Source organism: Marmota monax, unplaced genomic scaffold (assembly GCF_021218885.2).
Source record: "Marmota monax isolate L192 unplaced genomic scaffold, Marmota_monax_Labrador192_F-V1.1 WCK01_AAM20220418_F8-fsc00218, whole genome shotgun sequence".
Lineage (NCBI taxonomy): Eukaryota > Metazoa > Chordata > Mammalia > Rodentia > Sciuridae > Marmota > Marmota monax.
In genome coordinates this window covers 1132203-1154577 of record NW_026694764.1, presented here as the reverse complement: position 1 = coordinate 1154577, position 22375 = coordinate 1132203, and the positions used below count along the sequence as shown (strand labels likewise).

The 22375-nt window shown below is 45.3% G+C and overlaps 1 protein-coding gene across 4 annotated transcripts in view; it reads left to right on the top strand.

Moving 5' to 3' along the window:
* The window catches only part of Nlrp1 (NLR family pyrin domain containing 1), a 42598-nt gene that overhangs the window by 6890 nt on the left and 13333 nt on the right, over positions 1-22375 (top strand). For 3 of the 4 annotated variants that reach the window (XM_046425066.2, XM_046425067.2, XM_046425063.2), the window contains exons 5-12: positions 469-2086; positions 5887-6057; positions 11693-11863; positions 14570-14740; positions 16848-16937; positions 19591-19685; positions 20433-20595; positions 21990-22213. In XM_046425066.2, the coding sequence (XP_046281022.1) occupies positions 469-2086; positions 5887-6057; positions 11693-11863; positions 14570-14740; positions 16848-16937; positions 19591-19685; positions 20433-20595; positions 21990-22213 (2703 nt within the window). The remainder of the gene's footprint in view (positions 1-468; positions 2087-5886; positions 6058-11692; positions 11864-14569; positions 14741-16847; positions 16938-19590; positions 19686-20432; positions 20596-21989; positions 22214-22375) is intronic. The other variant, XM_046425064.2, reaches the window with a different exon arrangement.

The following is a 22375-nucleotide window of genomic DNA, read 5'->3' as shown; positions in this document are numbered from 1 at the left end:
GTGTTGAAAAGATGCCATTCAGGAGACAACAGCATCTGCTCCGTTATCTATGATTTCCACTCCTCCTACAAGGAGATATCAAAATGCCCAACTTACAGATGAGAAAACTGAGGCTCAGTGCAGCTCATGGCCCAAGTCCTAGGCTTAATGAGGGCAGACAGTTGTGTCTGTCGGTTCACTCTTTATTCCCAGCCCCTAGAGTAGTGCCTGACATTTGGAAAGCCCTGGATAAATATTTGAATGAAAAAAATATATATCAGAGAGTATGACTTGGTAAAGATTTGAACTAAAATCTTCTACTCCAAAGCCCTTGTTCCTTCTACATCACCTGCCAGAACCCACCATTATCTGCAGTTAATGTGCTATGTGGCTCAGAGTAGGTACCTAAGTCCATTCAGTTGTTAAATGAATAAATGATCAACTCTGAGTTCTGTACCATTAGTTTCCATCTTTTCCTCCCTTATTTAGGAATCAGAGAAAGATATCAAAACCAGAGAAGAGAAAAGCTCCGCCACGCACAATCCTGGAAAAATGACAATATGCACCAAAAATTCACACAGCTGCTACTTCTACAAAAACCTCATCCCAGAGGCCAGGATCCCCTGGCCAGGAAAAGCTGGCATCGTGATGTAGTGGAGGAACAAGGACATTTGATTGAGATCCGTGAATTATTTGGCCCAGGCCCAGGTTTCCAGAAAGAACCTCATATTGTCATACTGCATGGGGCTCCTGGAATTGGAAAGTCAACACTGGCCAGGCAGGTGAGGGGAGCCTGGGAAGAAGGCCAGCTGTTCAGAGACCGCTTCCAGCACATCTTCTACTTCAGCTGCAGAGAGCTGGCCCAATGCAAGTTGGTGAGTCTGGCTGAGCTCATCTCAGAAGATGGGACAGCCCCTACAGCACCCATCAGGCAGATCCTGTCTCAACCAGAGCAATTGCTCTTCATCCTGGATGGTATCGATGAGCCAAAATGGGTCTTGGAGAATCAGAGTCCTGAGCTCTGTGTGCACTGGAGCCAGTCACAGCCCGTGCATGCACTCCTGGGCAGTTTGCTGGGGAAAGCCATACTCCCTGAGGCCTCCTTGCTGGTCACATCTCGGACCACAGATCTGCAGAAACTCATTCCTTCTTTGAAGCAACCACGTTGGGTAGAAGTCCTGGGCTTCTCTGAGTCTGGCAGGAAAGAATATTTCTACAAATATTTCACAGATGAAAGCCAAGCAAACAAAGCCTTTACTATGCTGGAATCAAACCCTGAGCTCTTGACGTTGTGTCTCATGCCCTTGGTGTCCTGGATGGTCTGCACGTACCTGAAGGAGAACATGGAGTTGGGGAAAGAACTCCCACCCACCATTCAGACCATCACAAGCCTGTGTATGCACTACCTTTTCCAGGCCTTTCCAGCTCCACACCTAGGGACACAGCTCAAGGACTTCTGTTCTTTGGCTGCTGAAGGCCTCTGGCAAAGAAAGACTGTGTTCAGTGCAGGTGACCTCAGGAAGCATGAGTTAAATGAAGCCATCATCACCATTTTCTTGAAGAGGGGTGTTCTCCGCAAGGGCCCTGACTCCCTGACCTATAGCTTCATTCATCTCTGTTTCCAGGAGTTCTTTGCAGCAATGTCCTATGCCTTGAGGGATAAGGAGGAAAGAAGCCAAAGTCCTGATGGCCTTGGAGGTATGGAAGAGCTGCTAGATGTGTATGGAAGGAACAACCTCTTTGGGGCACCAACTGTGCTCTTCCTGTTCGGCCTCTTAAGTGATCACTGGTCAAGAGCAACAGAGAAACCCTTCACCTTCCAGTTGTCTCCGGAAAGGAAATGGGAGCTGCTGCAATGGGTGGAGGCCAAATCCCCACCAGGACAACCACACTCTCTGGAGTTTCTCCATTGTTTGTATGAGACTCAGGATGAGGAATTCCTAATGCAAGCCATGGACTGTTTCCAAAGAACAAGGATGTATGTCCAGACAGACATGGAGCTTCTGGTGTTCATTTTCTGCATTAAATTCTGCAGTCATGTGAAGAGGCTTCAGCTGAATGAGGGCCCACAGAAGGGACAAGGATGGAGACCCCCTGGAGTTGTCCTGTGAGTATCCTGACCTTTCCTCTCATCAGCTCCCACACACTTCCTGAGCACTGCAGACACTCAGGCTCAGCCCCAGGGGCCAAAGGATGATGTCACCATGATTTCTAACTGCCCCATCCAACCACCATTCTCTACCTACTTAAGTCTGCATGACTGGGTACAGTGGTGCATGCCTGTAATCCCAGTGGCTCAGGAGGTTGAGGCAGGAGAATAGCAGGTTCAAAGCCAGCCTCAGCACCTTAGTGAGGCTCTGTCTCAAAATAAAAATAAATATAAATAAAAAGGGCTAGCGATGTGGCTCAGTGGTAAAGCACCCTGAGTTTAATCCCTCAGTACCAAAAAAAACTCTACCCTCTCCAAGGATCAAGCAATCCATCTGCCTCTGCTGCTCTCTCTCTTGATATGCTGTCTCTCCAAGAAATGATAAATTTCTCTTTCAACTGCTTTAAGCACACCTCCCTCTCCCTTCCCATGACAATGACATTGACCCTGAGATCTTCCCCCATCACTTCAGGATACATGTCTATGAAGTGGAGTCCCCAATTTTTCCCTGCAAAACTGATTTCCTTATTTGCATCAATGGTGCCACTATTGCCCTGGACACTCAACCTGAAACACACTCTCTAAGCATAAAACAGTAGCTGTCTGAGTGGCCATCCAACCCCAGCAACACTGGGAACTTCCCCTGCCTGTGTTGCAGTATTGATCGTTCAGTATCAGTATGAGTCTATCTTCCCCCCTTAGATGGTTCATTCCAAAAATATTAGTTTAACACTGATTTTGTGCCATGCCCTACAAATTACAAATCAAAAAAACAATCCCTGCCCTAAGGAACTGGGAGAGAAAACAGTCATCCATCAAATAATTACAATAGAATTTGACGGCCTGCGATAATAGAGGTATGGAAAAGGTATTATGGGGGCCCAAAGAAGGGAATGAGCACACAAGTGAACCAGAAAAGGAGAAAGGCCCAGAGGAAAAAAATGTTTTATTTATTTGAGTCTTCTCTTTTCAGATTTTTAAAGCTTTTTCTCATAATAAAACTCATGTTCACTGTAGAAAGATTAAGATATGTAGATAAGCAAAAAGATGTATATTAATATCAATTGTAATTCCATCACTCAGAGATGACCATCATTAAGAATTGCGTTATTGCTGGGCATGGTGGCTCTCACCTGTAATTCCCAAGGCTCAGAAGACTGAGGCAAGAGGATTGCAGGTCCAAAGCCAGCCTCTGCAACTTAGCAAGGTTGTAAACAACCCATTGAGACCCTCTCTCAAAATAAAGAAATGAATAGGGCTGGGTGTGGCCCAGTGGTTAAGGGCCCCTGAGTACAATCCCTGACACCAGAAAATAATAATAATAATAATAATTCAGTTATGTCTTCTATTCATTTGAACCATGCTATGCATTTTATATCAGTCAGCTTTATTTTCCTAAAAGGTCAAGACTATCTTCTTGTGTTATTAAGTCTGATACAACAGCATTTTGAATGACCATGGGGTCATCCCTCAGGAGAGCTCTATGACTGATTTGACCATTCCCCTATTCGTGGGATTGTTTCTAGTTATTCTTGGTTGTAAACATGATGTTGGCCTTAAAGGATGTGGACACAGGTGTTGCAAGTGGCAGTGGCCTGATGTGCATCCTGGAGAGGCACAGAGGCAGAGACCAGATGGGGGACAAGAGGAACCAGGGACACCAAGGCCAGAGAAAGAGAGTTTGGAATGGATGGTAGCAGCATCCCATGGGAAAGTGGGAGGTATTGCTACAAGTGGAGAGGGAGATTTGAGAGGCTCCAAGTCAGCCAGGCCAGGCAGGGAGAACAGCCAGGAGACTAGAGTCCACCAACAAAAAAAATTCCAGGAAAAGGGGCTAGGAATATAGCTTGGTCAGTAGAGTGCTTGCCTTGCATGTACAAGGCCCTGGGTTCAATCCCCAGCACCACCAAATACATCAAGGCAGGATGAGAGGCCTCAGGTATCTATTTGTCTTATAATCAAGCAACATACATTTTGAAGAATCAGTTTTGAATTTTGCCCTTCAGGTAGTATAAAATGCTATGTATGAATCAACAAAATCCATCCTTTGGAACTTTAATTATTTGATTTATTTTATATTTATTTAGTTTTGTAGAGCTTGAATAACACATGTTTAAATTTTTGTTTCAGTCAACACTGGCCACCTGGAGAATCTTTTTTTTTTTTTTTTTGGATGCATGTGTAGCATTTGTATTTTTGACATTTATATTTTAATGCTTAAAACTGCACTAGGATTTGGGAGAGATTCTGCAGTATCTTATAATCGTCACACACCCTGTGCACCATCCAGTGCTATTGCTGTCCTGATTTTGCAACTAAGGAGACTGAATGAGGCACAGGGAGGGGGACTTGCAAGCAGGCAGCTGGTTCCAGAGCCTCTGCTCCACACCTCTGCACTGCTTTGGAGACTTTAGGGGAAAAATGAATTAAGACTGGACTGTAGTGGATCGAAGAGTTACTGGAGTGTGGTGATAGAGACATCTGGCAAGAAAACAGAAATGTCACTCTGAAACATGGAATAGAGCTTGAGCAGTTGAAGCCCTGTGCTTCAGTAAGCTTTTGCATCTCTGTGACCAAAATGCCCAACAAGTACAAATTAGAGGAGGAAAAGTTTATTTACGGCTCATGATTTCAGAGGTCTCAGTCCATAGATGGCCAACTCCATTGCTCTGGGCTTAAGGTGAAGCAAAAATTTAAAGATGTGTTATTCAAGCTCTACAAAACCAAGCAAGCTCTGGGCTTAAGGTGAAGTGGAGGAAAGCTTCTGAACTCAAGAAAGATCAGGAAGCAAAGAGAGGGAGGGGAAAGAGGCCCCAGGGAAGGTGGACCTTTCCAGGGCACAACCCCAGTGACCTACCTCCTGCAGTCATGCCCCACCTGCCTATGGTTACCACCCAGTTCATTCAAACTAGAATGGACTGATAAGACTACAGCTCTCACAATTCAATCATTTCACCTCTGAATATTCCTGCATTAACAGGAGTTTTGGAGGGACACCTCATATCCAACCAAAACACCCCAGAAGCAAGTGAGATCATTAAAGTATTGGGTGAAAATGGAGAAAGTACATCGGTGGAAGTCATATAAGGCAGAGTCTACTCTAACACTCATGTGAAACTCATCATCCTCTCCCATCTGGGTTGCAAATATTCTCTCCTAGGACATTCCCTTTGCCATCTCTTTCCTGTGGAACTTCACCAAGGTCTTGCTGTCCTTAGAAAGTACAGGGGCCCACGAAAACCAACATGGAGAGTAGTAATCTAATCATATCCAACATCCCATCACAAAATCATCCTCAAACCGTCTCTCCTGGACTCTGTTCCCATCTCCTTTCTAGCCACTGGGACTCCAAAATTCTGTGCCAAAGACAGGTATGTCTTCATTGATGGGAGGAAGGCTGTCCAAATTTCCAAGCTCCTCCTCTATGCCAGGGGCTATGCTGAGTACTACAGATAAAAAGAGATACCAACTATCTGCCCCTGCATTCAGGGAACTCCCAGGCTCAGACAGAAACAGATGGAGAGGATGAGCACATCCGTATACTATTGGTAAGGGTTGTAGAATGAGGTACCACACAGAGGAGGGCACCTAACCAGGTTGGCAGGAGCAGGTGGAAACGTGGGTCAGTCCTGGCAATGGCACTGCCCACTGAGGCCTGGTGCTCAGGAGGACAGAACCCCTCCCTGTTGTGCAGTGCTGTGCACATAGACTCTGCACATCTGGGTCACATCTTTCCTGTTCCTCTCTGTCTCCCTCAGGTCCAGATGGGTCCCCATCACCGACAACAGCTGGCAGGTTCTCTTCTCTACTCTCAGGGTCAGTGGAGGCCTGAGGGAGCTGGACCTTAGTGGAAATTCGCTAAGTCACTCTGCAGTGCAGAATCTTCGTAAGACCCTGAGACAACTTCTGTGCTACCTGGAGACCTTGAGGTAAGTCTGGCCTGGGGTGTCCAATGAAGCAGTGAGGGGTGCGAGATGGGAGGCAAAGGCTGAGTCTTAGGATGAGAGACTAGTCTTTGTATTTATCACATACCCATTGATCCCCTCTGACCATGCACTGTGACGAATGCCTGTGCTACTATGGTAAACACATGCACACAAAATCTTTTCCCGCAGTTTGTGAAAGACTGGCATTAAAGACCACAGCTAACAGACAAGTGACAACAGGCCCAGATAAAGGCTCTAGTGGAGAAAACTTCCTTGAGGAAGTAACTGGAAGAAAATCTAAAAAACATAGAGGATTTGACTAAGTGAAACCGGAGGGACAATATCCCAGGCAGAGGGAATAGTATTTCTCTCCCACCACTCCATGGAACCTCCATTCTACTTTTTTTGTGTATTTTTTTTTTCTTTTTAACCAACAAGTGAGATCATGCAGTGTTCTTCTATTCTGGCTTATGTCACTCTTGGGGTTCACTTTGACATCATTATATAAGCATGGAATGTAATTTGCTCCGATTCAGTCCCCAGTGCTTCCCATTTACCTTTCCCTTTTACTTCTCTCCTTCCTTCCCCTGCTCCCTTTCCTCTATACTATTGATCTTTATTCTATCTATTTATAATCTGTTTGGGGGAGTACCAGAGATTGAACTCAGGGGCGCTCAACTGCCGAGCCACATCCCCAGCCCTATTTTGTATTTTATTTAGAGACAGGGTCTCACTGAGTTGCTTAGGGCCTTGCTAAGTTGTTGAGGCTGGCTTTGAACTTGTGATCCTCCTGCTTCAGCCTCCCAAGCCCCTGGGATTATAGGCATGCACCACCACGCCAAGCTATGTATTCTAAATAAGTGCATTATGGATATACATAAAGGTGAAATTCACTATGGTATATTCATATATGTATTTAGGAATGTTTGGTCAGGTTCATTCCACCACTCCTCCCTTTTCCTGTCCCTCTTTCCTCCCCATCAATCCCTGTCCTCTACCTCACAAATTTCTCTTCCTATTTTCATGGCATTCTCTCCTCCTTTATTCCCCCTTACTTTGATCTAACTGCCATGAATGAGAGAAAACATTCGATCCTTAACTTTCTGGGTCTGGCTTGTTTCGCTTAGCATGATGTTCTCCAGTTCCATCCATTCACCAGCAAATGACATAATTTCGTTCTTCTTTATGGCTCGTTTTTCCATTATGTATATGTACCATATTTTCTTTATCCATTCATCTCTTGATGGGCACCTAGGGTGGTTCCATAGCTTGACTATTATGAATTGCACTGTCGTAAACACTGATGTGGCTACATCCCTATAATGTGCTGACTTTAGATCTTTTGGATATATACTAAGGGATGGGATAGCTGAGTCATATTGTGGTTTCATTTGCAGTTTTTTTTTTTTGAGAAATCTATACTGCTTTCCAGAATATTTATATTAATACTCAGTCCAACCAACAATACATAAGTGTACCTTCCCCCCACACATACATCTTAGCCAACATTTATTATTATCTGTATTCTTGATAATTGCCATTCTGACTGGAGTGAGATGAAATATCAATGCACTTTTTATTTGCATTTCCCTGATTTCTAGAGATGTTGTACATTTTTTCATATATTTGTTGGCCATTTGTGTTTCTTCTTTTAAAAAGTTATCTATTTAGTTCTTTAGCCCATTTATTAATTGGATGATTTGATGGGGGTTTTTATGGTAGTTGTTGTGGTTGGTGTTGTTGTTTGGTATAAAGGTTTTTGAGTTCTTCATATATTCTGGATATTAATCCCCTAGCTAAGGAGCAGGTAGCAAAGATCTTCTCCCATTCTTGGAGGTTCTCTCTGCACACTCTTGTTTCCTCTGCTATGCAGAAGCTGGTTAATTTGATGCCATCCCACTTGATTCTTGGTTTTCTTTCTTGCACTTTAGAAGTTATGTTATGGAAGTCAATGTCTGTGCCAATATGTTGGAGTGTTAAGCCTACATTTTTTTTCTACCAGTTGCAGTTTCTTGTCTAATTCCTCGGCCTTTGATTCACTTTGAGTTGACTTTTGTGAAGCATGAGAGATAGGGATCAAGTTTCAGTCTTCTACATATGGATATCCAGTTTTCCCAGCATCATTTGTTAAAAGGCTATCTTTTCTCCAACATATGTTTTCCACACCTTTGTCGAGTGTCAGATGACTATATGTATATGGATTTCTCTCTGTGTGTTTTCTACTCTGTTCCGTTGGTCTTCATGTCTTTTTTGGCACCAATACCATGCTGTCTTGGTTACTATAGCTCTCTGGTATAATTTGAGGTTAAATATTGTGATGCCTCCAGCATCACTATCCTTGCTCAGAATTGCTTTAGCTATTCTGGGTCAAATTGCTTTAGCTATTCTTCCAGATGAATTTTTTTTCTAGTTTTGTAAAGAATGTCATTGGTATTTTAATAGGATTTGCATTGAATCTGATAATGCTTTTGTTGACAAAGGTATTAGTCTTTTAATATGACAATTTTGATAATATTAATTCTGCCCATCCAAGAAGAACATGGGAGTTCTTTTCATATTCTAAGGTACTCTTCAGCTTCTTTCTTCATATTCTGTAGTTTTAATTATAGAGGTCTTTGACCTTCTTGGTTAGATTTATTCCCAGGTATTTTCTAAGATTATTGGGAATGGGATATAGTTTTCCTAATTTCTTTTTCAGCTGATTCATTATCGCAGTTCAGGAAAGCAATGTATTTATGTATGTTGATCTTGTATCTGCTGCTTTGCTAAATTTGTTTATCAACTCTACAAGTCTTCTGGTGGAATTTTTTGAGGGTTTTTGTTTGCTTTTTGGAACGAGGGATTGAACCCAGAGGTGTTTAACCATTGAGTCACAACCCCAGCCCTTTTTATATTTTCATTAGAAAAAGGGTCTCGCTGAGTTGCTTAAGGACTCACTAAGTTGCTGAGGCTAGCTTTGAACTCATGATCCTCCTGCCTCAGCTTCCTGAGCCACTGAAATTACAGGTGTGTGCCACTGCACACAGCCTTTTTTGGTTCTTCTAAATATAGGATTATGTCATTTATGTCACTTTTGGATGTTTCTTGAAATACATTGAATGGGCTAGAATCAAGAATTCTGAGATTTTTCTTTAATGCACTTTCATGTAAAGTGTATTACATAAGAGCATATTAGATAAACATAGGAGGAGTTGTAAGAGAAGAGGATGGAGAACTCAGAGATCTAGAAAGAGCAAAGCCAGAAGGAGAGCAGAAGGACATAGGATCAAAGACACCTGAAGGAGGAGCCTTGGGCTTCTCTGGAACAAAGGGACAGAGACAGATTGTGTGGAAACATGGCAGCTGAGGAAGAGAGGTTGAGGGACACTGAGGGTTTCAGGTCCCACAGCAGCATCCTTTAAACACTGCCAGGCACTGTCCTAAACACACAGCACACACTATCTTCTCAGATCTTTACAACCACCTTGCACAGTAGAGTTAGCAAATCCATGTTATAGGTAAGTAAGTGAAACTCAAAGAGAATAAAACCTGCCCATAGTCTTCTACTGGTGACTGACAAAGTGAGACCTAAACCAATGTCTCTCTGGCTCCAGAGCCCTTATACAGTTCACTCTTTCACCCTTAGCCAGATAACCTCAGCCTCTTCAATGAAGCCTGAGGCCTGATATCTTTGGTGGTCTGGGGAGAGGTTGAGATTTGAAGAAGGAGAATCCCTGCAGATGAAGAGGACCACAAAAGTGTCTCCTTGAGATCCCACCCACAACTTATGTGCACACAGCCCACCAAATGCCAGGTTTCCCCTCCCAGCAGTCACCAGACCCATGCACCTTGTCCCAGAGTGGGCGCAAAACTCAAGCCAGAAAGCATGTATGTGCCCATGGTTCTACTACCCAATCCACAGCAGATGGGAGAACCCCGCCACCACCATCAGGGTATTGCCAGGATGCATGCGGTATCCAGATCATTAGTGGGTGAGTCTTGTTCTCACCAAATTACCAAATGAGCCATGGTTCTAAGTGCACCACCCTTATCCTCCCCATTCCTGATCCAGTCCCACACTGGAGACAGTGGACAACAGTGGTCACTGGGTTGAGGAAAAGGCTAGCTGATACCCTGTGACACCAGGAGGCAAGGAAGTAGGAAGCCAAGAACTCTTCTAGCTCAGGGAAGGAGAGAACTGACTTGAGATAAGAGCATATATAAGCCAAGATTCTGTTATTCCATCAAGCTTTGCTTCCAAAACATAAATTCAAAGATAAGCATATTTAAAAATCCAAGATGGCAGCCACCAAGAATTAAACCCCAATCATGGGCCCTCCTAAGCACTTGGCACTATGTGACAAGTACACTTAGTTGTGGACCTGAGAAGCTGACCCTGTCTCCTCTCTCATCTGCTTTCTCAGTAAGTGGCAGTAGCTTCAACTCCATATCCAACCCTGGTCCCAAAATCTAAAGAGTAACTGAGTGTCATCTAGTCTCCCAGAAACATCTCCCCACAGCCATGATTCTGACCCAGGTGTTCATTCTCCCACTATACCACCTGCTTCTTGCATTGCCCCACCTATCACCCTCCACTTACTGTCAGGGATCTTTCCAAAGTAATACAAAAATCACAACTGTCCTCAAGAACTTTCATAGGCTCATCAATGCCCACTGAATAAAGTCCAAACATCTTATAATGACAGTCGAGACCTACCACTATCTTGGTATCCTCAAACTTAATCTGTATGCCAACGAGATTAAACAACAAATGTACTGTGATTTCACATCCACCTTGCCATCCAGGAGTTCCCCCCACAACCACCCTCACCTTAGGGAGCCACCCATTCCAGGCACACCTTCATCCTCCTTCTTTTCTCAGTCACTCATTCCTCTGCCTTCAGTGACCTTGACTTAACCCTTTTTTGATGCTATTCTGTGCATTCATCTACAGCCTTAAGAAATGCACTAACCCAGGGGTGGGAGTGTGGCTAATAACAAAAATGGACAAAACACATGGATTTTATATTATGAAGAGGAAGGAACACAAAAAAAAGTCAAATAGCAAGTAAAATGCATTGTGTGTGATAAGGGCTGTAGAAAAAGCAAAGCAGAATAAAGTTTTGGGGAATCTGGGGGTGCATGTATAATCTTGAATAGGCAGAGTAGTGAGCAAGACTTCATCAAGGTGACTTACCATTGAGCAAAGACCTGAAGTTTATAAAGGAATGAATCATGAGGTACTGGTTTGTTCCAGATTGCTCCAGGCAGAAGAAGGAGCAGGTGCAAAGGCTCTGGTGTATTTAAGAAACAGGGAGAAGTTTAGTAACAATGGAGCTAAAAGAGATGGGGACAGAGATGACAAAGATCCAGATCATCAGGATGGATCCTGGTGACCAGGATAAGAACCTTGAATTTTACTCTGAGTAATGTGGTAAAGCACTGTAGAGTTTTGATCAAAAACTGACCTATTGCTATTTGTTTCTAAGTCTATCCCTACCATAGCATGTGCATTTCTGGGGACCTGAGATAAGAGGTCTTATAAACCTCCACCTGGACCACAAGTGTGGCCCCAATAGGTGCTCCATGGTTGTTTGTGGGTATACATTGAACCACAAGATGATAAACTTGAGGTCATGGATGTGTGTGTCTCCTACAGGTTGGCCAGCTGTGGCCTCACCGCTGAAAGCTGCAAAGACCTTGCCATAGGGCTGAGCACCAGCCAGACCCTGACTGAGCTGGAGCTGAACTTCAACTTGCTAACAGATGCTGGAGCCCAGCACCTTTTCCAGAGTTTGAGTCAGAGGTATTGCAAGCTACAGCGATTGCGGTAAGTGTTCCTCTTTGAGAGATATTGCCTGGTGAGGGTGGACATGGACAGTGGAGAAAGAAGCTGACCATGTGGCAGATTAAGAAAATGGCAGAGAAAGGGGGGACCTGCTTCGTGGGATACGGAGGAGCTTGCAGAAACTCAATGTTCTGTGGAGGCTCAGGAGGATGCTCACCCACACCTGGGCTGAGATGGGGTGGGGGGTGACCTCAGGGCTCCACATGCAACAAGAGAAGCCAAGTCCCAGTGTACAAGCCCTTCTCAAACACCTATCTTAGTCACCTTTGCTATTGTCCCATTGGTAAAAGAAGATCTCCTGATATCCAAGCCCAGATTCTAGGGGAGGAAAAAATAGACTCTAGTTCTTGATGGAAGGACACTACCATGGGGCACAGGTGCAAGGTGGGCACCAGGAGAGAATTTATGTGGCCAGTTCACAATCTACTACAGAGGATGATGGTAATAGCACAAAAGTGGATTGCTCATGTCTCCCTAGTCTCTCTGGAGCCCCTTGCCCCCTGATGCACAAAATCACACACACACATGCACTCAGGTCTCACAGTTGCCATCAGGTCTCCTTTTGGCTTCTGCCTGAGCCTCAAGAGATGTTTGTTCACATCTTTGGTCCTACGTGCATTTGACCTTCCTAAGGTCAAATCTTCTGCTTCACGGTGCTGTTGCCTGTTCTGCTACTCAATAATCCTGAGCAAAGAGGTAGAGGGGATGGGAGGATGGAAAGGGGAGCCACTGGGGTCTCCTTCTAACACCAGGGATCACCCATCCCTAGAAGGCTAGGGTAATATTTTATCCTTACTACATCTACAAAAGACAAAATGGGTCAAAGGTTAAATTATTTTTATAAGGCTGCATAAGTGGGAAGCAGTAGCACTGGGTTTTGAATCGGGGTCTGACATCAAAGCCTGGTAGTCCACTTTCCAAGCACCCCCTCTTCACCAAGACCCTTTAAGGACTAAGTGACATGCTACCAGGTTGGTTTACAAATAAGTCCTGAGTGTTCTGCTGTGAGCAGAGCAGATCAAGTTGTGGAAGCTGAGGGCAGCAGAAGTTGAACTAAGACACCAAGAGCAGAGGAGCTCTAGACAGCAATTACCTAAAGAAAGCCTATATATACATATTGCACTTGCACAGCCTCTTCCTGTAGAAGAGGTCCCAAATGCTCTTCTGAACCTTGACTCATCATTAAAAGCAGATCTTAGAGATGGTCCCACATCAATACATATAGTTGCTTCATTCTTTTTAATGGCAGCACGGAATTTCACTACCCGAATTCACCATTAGTTTTTTAATCACTTCCTTAGGCATCTGGGTTATCGCTAATCTTTATCACCATAAACAGAGCTGTGATTAATATCCTCCTCTATGTATCCTGAGACACAGTGTATTATCTGTAGACTAAACTCTGAGAATTTCTGGGTAAAGACTATATGTACTGCTAATTTTGCCTTCTAAAAAGGATGTACTAATTAAGGGGAACATTGTTGAAGCTGGGCACAGTGGCACACACCTGTAATCCCAGCGACTCAGGAGGCTGAATCATGAGGATCACAAGTTCAAAACCAGCCTCAACAACTTAGCAAGACCCTAATCAACATAGTGAGACCTTGTCTCTAAATAAAAAATGAAAAAGGTCTGGGAATGTGGCTCAGCAATTAGGCACCCCTGGGTTCAATCCCTGGTATCAAATAGCTGGGGATGGGTATTGTTTACCAAAATTAAATAGGACACATAAGCCTCAATCCCAAGCACCTACCACCAGCCCCTTCTCAGTGAATGTCTATAGCTACCCCACTTCTACAAAGGGGAAAGGGGACTTTATCTGGAAAAACAGAGTAAAACCATCCTTCCACTCCATCCTTGCTTCTCCCAGATGAGCCATCCCATCCTCTCCCTATGGAGAAGATGGCCATGAACAGTAAGAATCAGGTTTTCCCGGACATCATGGAATATGAGCCCTTCTTCAAGCCCAGAAGCAGCAGACCAATGGATCCCTATGTCCATTCCATTTGACCTGCAGCTCGACTATAAGAGATACAGAGTTATCCAACAGATAAGACAAGGCATTAGAGCTTAGCACTGCTCAGAGCAGCATGCAGCATGTCAGACCTGGCCCTGACTTGGGCCAGCATATGTACCCAATATTTACCCATATGTACTGGAGAATATAGGAAAGGCCCTCGATTCCAGTAGAACCTATCATATCCCCCTCAACTTCTGTTCATATATTAGAAACTCAGTAGTTTTTCTCCTAGACTGTGGATCCCCTTAATATTGAAACCCACCAGAGCATCCTGTGTCCACTGACTTTGAGTATTTGGCCAAGCCAATGTGGTTAACAACTAAACCCAGACACACCAATGGGACATTGAGTAAATTGTTCATACAAGGTGGATACAGTGCATGGGCAGATTTCATGTGACTCCCACAGGAGCATAAAAGGGAGGTGGCCTGCATCCTGAATGGCTCCTGGGTTGCAAATTAAATTTAATAATTTAATGATTAGTTTTCCTGAAAGGAAAATTAAAACCTCCCAGATTACCACAAGTCAGGAAGGTCTTTATGTTCCTTTAACATCACTTGGGAACACCAAAGGGCCACAATAATTAGAAAAAGAGACCAGACCCCAGTTACCCAAAGGAATGAGTCCTCAGGACAATGACCAGTGGTCCGTGTGCGTCTCTCCGGCAGACTGGTCAGCTGTGGCCTCACTTCCAGCTGCTGCCAGGACCTAGCCTCTGCACTCAGCGTCAGCCCCAGACTGTTGGAGCTAGACCTGCAACAGAATGACCTGGGCGACCATGGAGTGAGGCTGCTCTACAAGGGGCTCAAGCATCCAGCCTGCCAACTCACACTCCTGTGGTAAGAGCCCTGTGGGTCCTTTCTGGTCAGGGACAGGGGTAGAGGTGGGGTGCTGAGAGATGGGACAAGGGAAGGAAAATGGATAAATGCATAGCCCAGGTGGCCTGGGCTCCTTGTCATCTGTGCCACTCATACTGTGTGAGTTGGATAAGTCATTTATCTCGCCTAAAACTTGGTTTCTTCATCTATGTAATGGAAATATCATGCCCACCTTTTGGGTTATAATGAACTGCATATAAAAACAAAGATGGTACCAGGAAGAGAATTGAGCATGATCACATGATAATTATTGGGGAGACTGCATGTTCTAAGGGTCTCTCCCATGTTCACCTCATTCCAGGGTAGTACTTCATCCATTATTTACTCATACACCAATGCCTGGCAGGCTTCCCATGTGTCAGGCACTGCCCAGGCCCTAGGGATACAATAATGAGCAAACAGAAATGGGCACTGCCCTCCCAAAGCGTACACTCCAATGGGAAAGAGAGTGTCATTGACCACCTGTCAAGACACCAATGTGTATTTACAAGCTCTGTTGAGTGCTATGAGGTACAAGTATGGAGTATTAAGAGAGTGCAATGCTGGGAGAGGGTGGAGTTGGATTGAAGGGCCAGGGAGGGCTTCTCTGAGACCTGAAGGAGAAATAGGAGTTGACTGGGCCCAAAAAGAGCAAAGGCACAGTATGAGGAAAGGCTCTGGAACAAAAGGGGACTTGAGCCCTGGAGGGAGGGCCAGGCAGGCCCTACGTAGCTGAAATGAAGTGAGTCCCAGCCCTATAAGGTCATGCAAGCCAGCAAAGTCCCCATCCTGCAGCCATGGAGATACCTGCCCTTCTCCAAGCAGCCACCACCACACTTTCCACCATTTCCTCTTTCTTCTACCTCACTGAACACAGCCCCTAGACCATTTCTAGCAGAACACTTCTCTACAGCTCCCCGCCAGGGCCATGTGCTCAGAGAACTACAGTTTAGAGCCATCTGGTTCTATCTGGCTCTCAGGAGGGGTCCAGAAAGCCTGTACCTTCAGGCTTTCTTCAGCCAGGCCTTCTGTCTTGACTCCCAAAACTAAAAGAGTAGTTGGGCAAGATAATGGGAATGAAGAACTTACATTCAGGTTCTCCCATGGTTAAAACTGGCCATTTACAACCAGGGGAACTCTACCCTGGGTGCTAGTGCCTTGGTTCCCCACAGAGCTCTTTCAGAAGTCTCTCCAGAGCTGATGCTGTGGGTAGATGTGGATTCAGATCTTGCTCCCTGAAATTCTGAGATGGCTTCTGCATCCTCCCTCTTGGAGCCCAGGGTGTGGTAAACAGGGACAAGCTTCACTTCAAGAGCTCCATCTTCTTCCCCCAAAGAACAGTTCAACAGCAGTAACGGTGACAATGCACAGCTTTTGCAGATGTAGGCTCTTTTCACCCTGCCTCACCATGAGCAAAGCAGGAGTGACCAATCCCAGGTTGTAGATTGAGGACACAGGGGCCCAGAGAAGAGAGTAACTACTTCAAATACAATGGAAACGCCAGGACTCTGTCCTTCCAGCTTCTGGGAAGGAAACCCCAGACCTAAGCCCTAGGTGGTCACTCTGAATAGCCATTCTGTGGTGGACACTGTGAAATGTAGCCCAGAGTCTCTTCAGGAATGAAGACGTATCCCTCCACCACTGGAGATGCAATGGCAGCTGGCCACAGGGATGTCCTGTGCCAATGAGCGCCACCTCACCCAAAGACATCCCCTTCCTGGGATAGCCTGCATCCAATGACTGACCCATGTTGGGGTGTAAACTCCCAGTCCCTCATCCCAGTTCCAAAGTATCATTTCATCCTGGCTTCAGAAACCCCCGTGAGCTAGCCAAGGCTGCCATTTAGACTATATCACAGCAGTTTCCACCCCTGCCCAGTTCTGCTGCCCTCCCTCCCCTTGTCCTGGTGTTGGCCCAAGAACACTCCCTAATAAACCTCCTCACTCTACCTCCAACTCAGAGCCTGATTTCCAGGGAACCTGTGGCAGATTCCTTTAGCAGGTGGTGGAACCCAGGAGCTGGGTCCTTGAGGAACTTAGGATCACAGGGAGAATCCCAGGAGAACCAGACCCCGCCCCTGTGCTTGCAGGCTGGACTACATCCCTTTGAGTGACCAGGTGAGGGAAGAGCTGAAGGCCCTGGAAGAAGAGATACCCAGGCTGCTCATCTCCAGCAGATGGTAAGGGGTGGACCAGGTCTCCCTCTGACCCACCCAGGCCCAGGGCTGAGCCCTTGCCGCTGGTCCAGAACTAAGAGGTGGACAAAGGGTCTTGGGGTGGTGGGAAAGACAAACAGATAAGGAATGGCCACCGGGACTGGAGATTTGGAACAGTGAAAACAATGACCATAAGGGGGAGACAAAGACAAAGACACTGAGAAACCTTTGGAGGAAAGACCACCATCACATCTCCCCTATCACCACCACCATCACCACCCCCACCCCCTCCCCACCACCACCCCACCACCCACCCACACTGTACCCATCCCCTGGACTTGAGTGAGCACCTCAGAGCAAGAGAGTCCATCCTCCACCCCAGGGAATGCACTGTAGCCCCCATGTTCTCTTAGTTTGGCACATTTCAGCACCTGACTGTGAAATCCTTCTGTCCTCAAGTTCCTGGAGGCTGTGTGCCTCACCATTAATGGAAAGAAAAGGGCTCCTAGGCTTAAGCCACAGAGTCATCCATTCATCAGAAGAACATGAGGCACTATTTGGGGATCTGAGGACACAAAAATAAACAAGACACAGTCCAACCTCCAAGAGCTCAGTCTATCACTGGAAGGGGTGAGGGAGGTCCTGGACAGGAAGTCCTGGACCTCAACTCAGAATAATGAGGTCCTTGACATACATCAGAAAAAAAGAATTTCAATGTGTCAGAGAGGCACAAGAAGAGATTTGTTCACAAAAGCAAGGAGTACATATTCAAGACAGAATGTGGGCTATCTTAAGTGAGAAAGCACTTTGGGGATCTTGTGTTCTTTAAAAAAAAAAAAAAAAGCAAACTTTGTAAGGGTTGGACTTGGGAAGGTATGGGGAGATGACATTTTTTATGGTGGTCTGGCTGTTCTCAGGATCTTTTACATTGTCTGCATTATCTGATCAATAGATAATGTTTGGAACGTTCCCTATGTTACAGGTTACTTAAAATATCACATCTCCCTTTGCTCCATCTGTTCTAAAAGTACATGGCACATTTTCCTGAGTGAATTTCCAGTAACACTAAGATTGTGAATAAAGATTTGGAGACTTCTCAGAAATTTGGGAGTGACAGGCCTCAGGGGAAAAAAAAAATTGGTTTGGGAAGTAACAGGCCTGTGAGGGATCCTGGCCTAGGATGTGAAAGTGTGAGGAACTTTAGCACAAGGCTTTCAGATTAAAGTGACAGTCCCCTTTTGCTTTCTTTTGACTCTTCTCTATCTCTTATGTCTTCAATTCTATCTCAAGTCCAATAGAGAGACAGGTACAAGTCCTGCCACAAGCCTGTGTAATTGCACCTGGGGTTGGTGTGAGCACCAACCTGTTTGATCTTGTCCAAGGAGCTGAGGGAAGTTCTGAAAGATGGGGCAAGGTCAGCTGAACTGAGAAGGGGGAGGATTCCAGACAGAGGCTCTGAAGCAGAATATAGCTTGGCTCCTTTGAGGAGTAGCAGGAGGCCAGGTATATGGACAGTGCCACTCAAAGTGTTGTCCACAGACCAGCAGCATCAGCCTCCCCATCACGGAGGAACTTCTCAAAAACGCAAATTCTCAGGCCCCTCTCCAGACCTACTGAATTGGAATCTCTGGGGTGGAGCCAGTTTCCCTCAATGGAATCTGTTTGAACAAACGCTCCATTCCATTTTTAAGCACACAGAGTTTGAGAGCCACCTGTCTAGAGATCAGTGAGTAGGGAGAAAATGGCCCAGATGGGGTTGGAGAGAGACAAGGGCCATAGCAAGGCCCTTTGGACCATTTTAGGAACTTCTCGTTCCCCCGCCCCCTCCCCCAAAAGCAATAAAGAGACATTACAGGACTTTCACAGTAAAATGATATGTTAGATGCATATTTTAATATGAGCTACTGTGCAGAAAATGCACTGGAGAGAGATCCAGAGCAAAAGCAGGGAAACCTTTGGTGGGATGCTGTAGTGGTTCAGGCCACAGATGCAAGGCCCTGGGACTAGAATAGAGGTGCTGGGGGCAGAGAATGGAGAACAGAAAGGAGAGCTACTGGGAGGTATTATCAAGGTGGTCTGCTGTGGGCAAATGTCTTACTTTCTTTTGTGCTGCCATAACAGGATATCTGAGACTTGGTGCTCTATAAAGAACAGAGATTGTTTCTTACAGTTCTCAAGGCTGGGAAGTCCAAGGTGGAGAAACTTGCATCTGGAAAGGCCCTTCTCTCTGCATCATCCATGGCAGAAGGCAGAAGGGCCAGAGACTACATGTGAGAGAAAAAAAAATGAGGCTGAACTTGCTTTTATAACAAACCCACTTCAGCCTCAACAAATCCACCCCCTGTGATGATGACATCAACCTACTGATGAGAGCACTGCCCTCCTAACCTCATCATGCTTAAAAAGCTCCCACCTCCCAATACCATTGCATAGGGGATTAACTTTCTTATGCATGATCTTTTGGGGACATATCAAACCACAGCAGGGAGGAAGGAGTCAGGATGATGCCCCAGTTCTAGCATGGATGCATGTGTGGATGGAGACCATTCACTGAGACAGGGACTATAGAAGCAGTATGGGACTGGATTTGAATTTAGATAAGTTGAATTTCAAGTGGGGATGTCGTATAGACAACCCTAGCTTTCCCCAAGATCTGAGGGAGAATGAACATCTCTAGCAGGAAGCCAAGTGTGATGATCCCTATTGGGGACCCGGATGAAGGACAGATGGGTGAGAACATGTCCTCACTCAAGCGGCAGAGACCACAATCAGGTATTTGAAGGGACTGGACTGGGAGCATCATGATGGAGTGGGTACCTGTAAGATATGGGATGATCTCCATCTCCCTAACTCTGGAGTAGGATGGGGTTCCCCATCTAGAAGGGTGCTGCCTCATGCAAGATATTCTTGCAAGAACCTGGACGAATTTCTGTTTCCCTCTCTCCCAGATTTGGGGGCTGCTGCTGCCCCTCTCCAATGTCCATGGCATGCATCAGACTCTGAAGCAGGGCCTTGTCCCCCATTCTGGGCTCCTGAGTTCAAAGAATCACCTCTCCATCACTGCCCATCCATCTTTTGATCTGTCTACCTAGGGCATGCTGAAAACAGTGACACCTCTGGGATTTTTGTTGTTGTTGCTGCTGTTGTTGTTGTTTTGGTACCAAAGATTGAACCTAGGGGGCACTCAGCCACTGAGCCACATTCCCAGCCCAATTTTGTATTTTATTTAGAGATAGGGTCTCACTGAGTTGCTTAGCACCTAATGGTTGCTGAGGCTGGTTTTGAACTTGTGATCCTCCTATCTCAGCCTCCCGAGCTGCTGGGATTACAGGCGTGCCCACCGCGCCCAGCAGAGTGACACATCTGATCCAGTGGGAAAGGGGAGGTGGACAGAGGCTGGGTCAAGGGTCAGTGGGGGGATATTCTCAGATAGTGGACAGCCCCAGGAAAGCCTGCTGTAGGGGGCTGGGGAGAACAGACAAGAGAACATACAGCTGACCACTGTCCTGCCTATTCCAGAGGAAAGCTCCCCACAAGTAGCACAAGTGGAACCCTTCCATCTGTCTTCTCATGCCTCTAATGAGGACTTGCACATGGAGCTTCTGGGGACTGAAGATAACTTCTGGGGCCCCACAGGGCCTGTGGCTACTGAGATGGTAGACAAAGAGAAGAGCTTGTACCGGTGAGTGAGGGGTCTCTGCCTGTCTCAGGCTGGCCTTCTCTTCCCCATTCCCCCTGGGAACTCTCCCCTTACCAAATCAGCAGGAAGGGACAGGACTAAGATCCTGGTTTTGTGCTTTTTATTATGGGAAAAAAATATGTTTTATTATGAAAAGTTTCAACCATACACAAAAATAGTACAAGGAACTTCCACATCCCATTGCCCAATTTCAGCCGCCATTTTGCCAAATTCAATTATTCTCTTTTATCCTTTTTCATTATTGTTACAATATTTTATTTTTTAATATTCTTATTGGTTGCTTTTTATTTTTTTATTTTTTTTTATTATTATTATTATTTTTTTTTTGTGATGCTGGGGATTGAACCCAGGGCCTTGGGCATGCAAAGCAATCTTATTAGTTGTTGATGGACCTCTATTTATTTATTTTTATCTGGTGCTGAGAATCGAACCCAGGGCCTCACACATGCTAGGCAAGCACTCTACCTACCACTGAGCTACAACCACAGCCCCCTGTTACAATATTTTAAATTCAAGACATTGGGTTATTTTATCCTTAAGTATTTCATTTGGCATACCCAGAAAATAAAAATACTTTTTCTTCTATAACCACCATGCCATTATGACATCTAACAAAGCTGACATGAGTTTATGTCATCTAACACCCAGACTGTATTCTAATTGGCTACGTTATCTAAAATGCATGCTTGCCGGTGATCCAAACAAGATCTGCTCGTTATATTTGGTTATGTCCCTTAACTCTCCTTTAATCTATGTGCTTCCATTGTATTAATAGCTATACTATGTGATAATTACCTACTGGAAAGGGGGAACCCTAAGATGAATATGGTAACCCTGCCCTCCAAGCATTTGTAGTCTCATGAGTCATAAATGCCTATAATCAAAATCATGATCTCTTATATAACACATTACCACTCACCAAACACTGTCAAAGTATATGTCTCTCAGCTGATGGGAGATAGTGTCACTCCCAACTTGCATTCACAGAAAGTGGCATCTGTCTACCCGACCATGTGCCACCTGGAAAACCAAGAGAAAATCTCTTAAGATCTCTAAAAAAGCATTGTTTTTAGCTCCAAGGGTTATCATTAATATCAGTATGTAGATTGCTATTAACTACTGGTGGATAGGTCCTTTAATAATAAGAACGCTTGCTCATTTCATCATGGTTGTCATGGTAATAGAAATAGCTAAGGGCTCCCAGGCCTCTATGCTGACGTATATTAGATGACTCATCACTCACATCCCTATTATTCCTATTTACAGTCTGAGGTTATAGCTGCTCCGCTCTGTCCACAAGCCCCTGCCCCAGGGCTGCTTCCAGTAGGTGTTTGAGGAGTTTGTGTCATTTAGTATCATCTCCCTCTTCTTCCTAGAGTTCATTTCCCCATGGCTGGCTCCTACTGTTGGTCCAACACGGGTCTCACCTTTGTGGTGAGAAGGGCGGTGACCATCAAGATTGAGTTCTGTGTGTGGGACCAGTTCCTGGGCAACACTATCCCACCGCAGAGCTGGATGGTGGCAGGGCCTCTGTTTGACATCAAAGCTGAACAGGGAGCTGTGGCCGCTGTGTACCTGCCTCACTTTGTGGCCCTCCAAGGTAAATGAGGGCAGATTAAGGAGGAGGGTGGTAACAATGGGCCTGAGAATATAGAATAATGGATGATGAGAAAGGAGCTTGTGTCTTCCTTACTAAGGCAGAGAGTAAGGTTACAGAGGCAGAGACTGAGGTTTTCCCTCATTCCATTCTTGCCTGGAGATA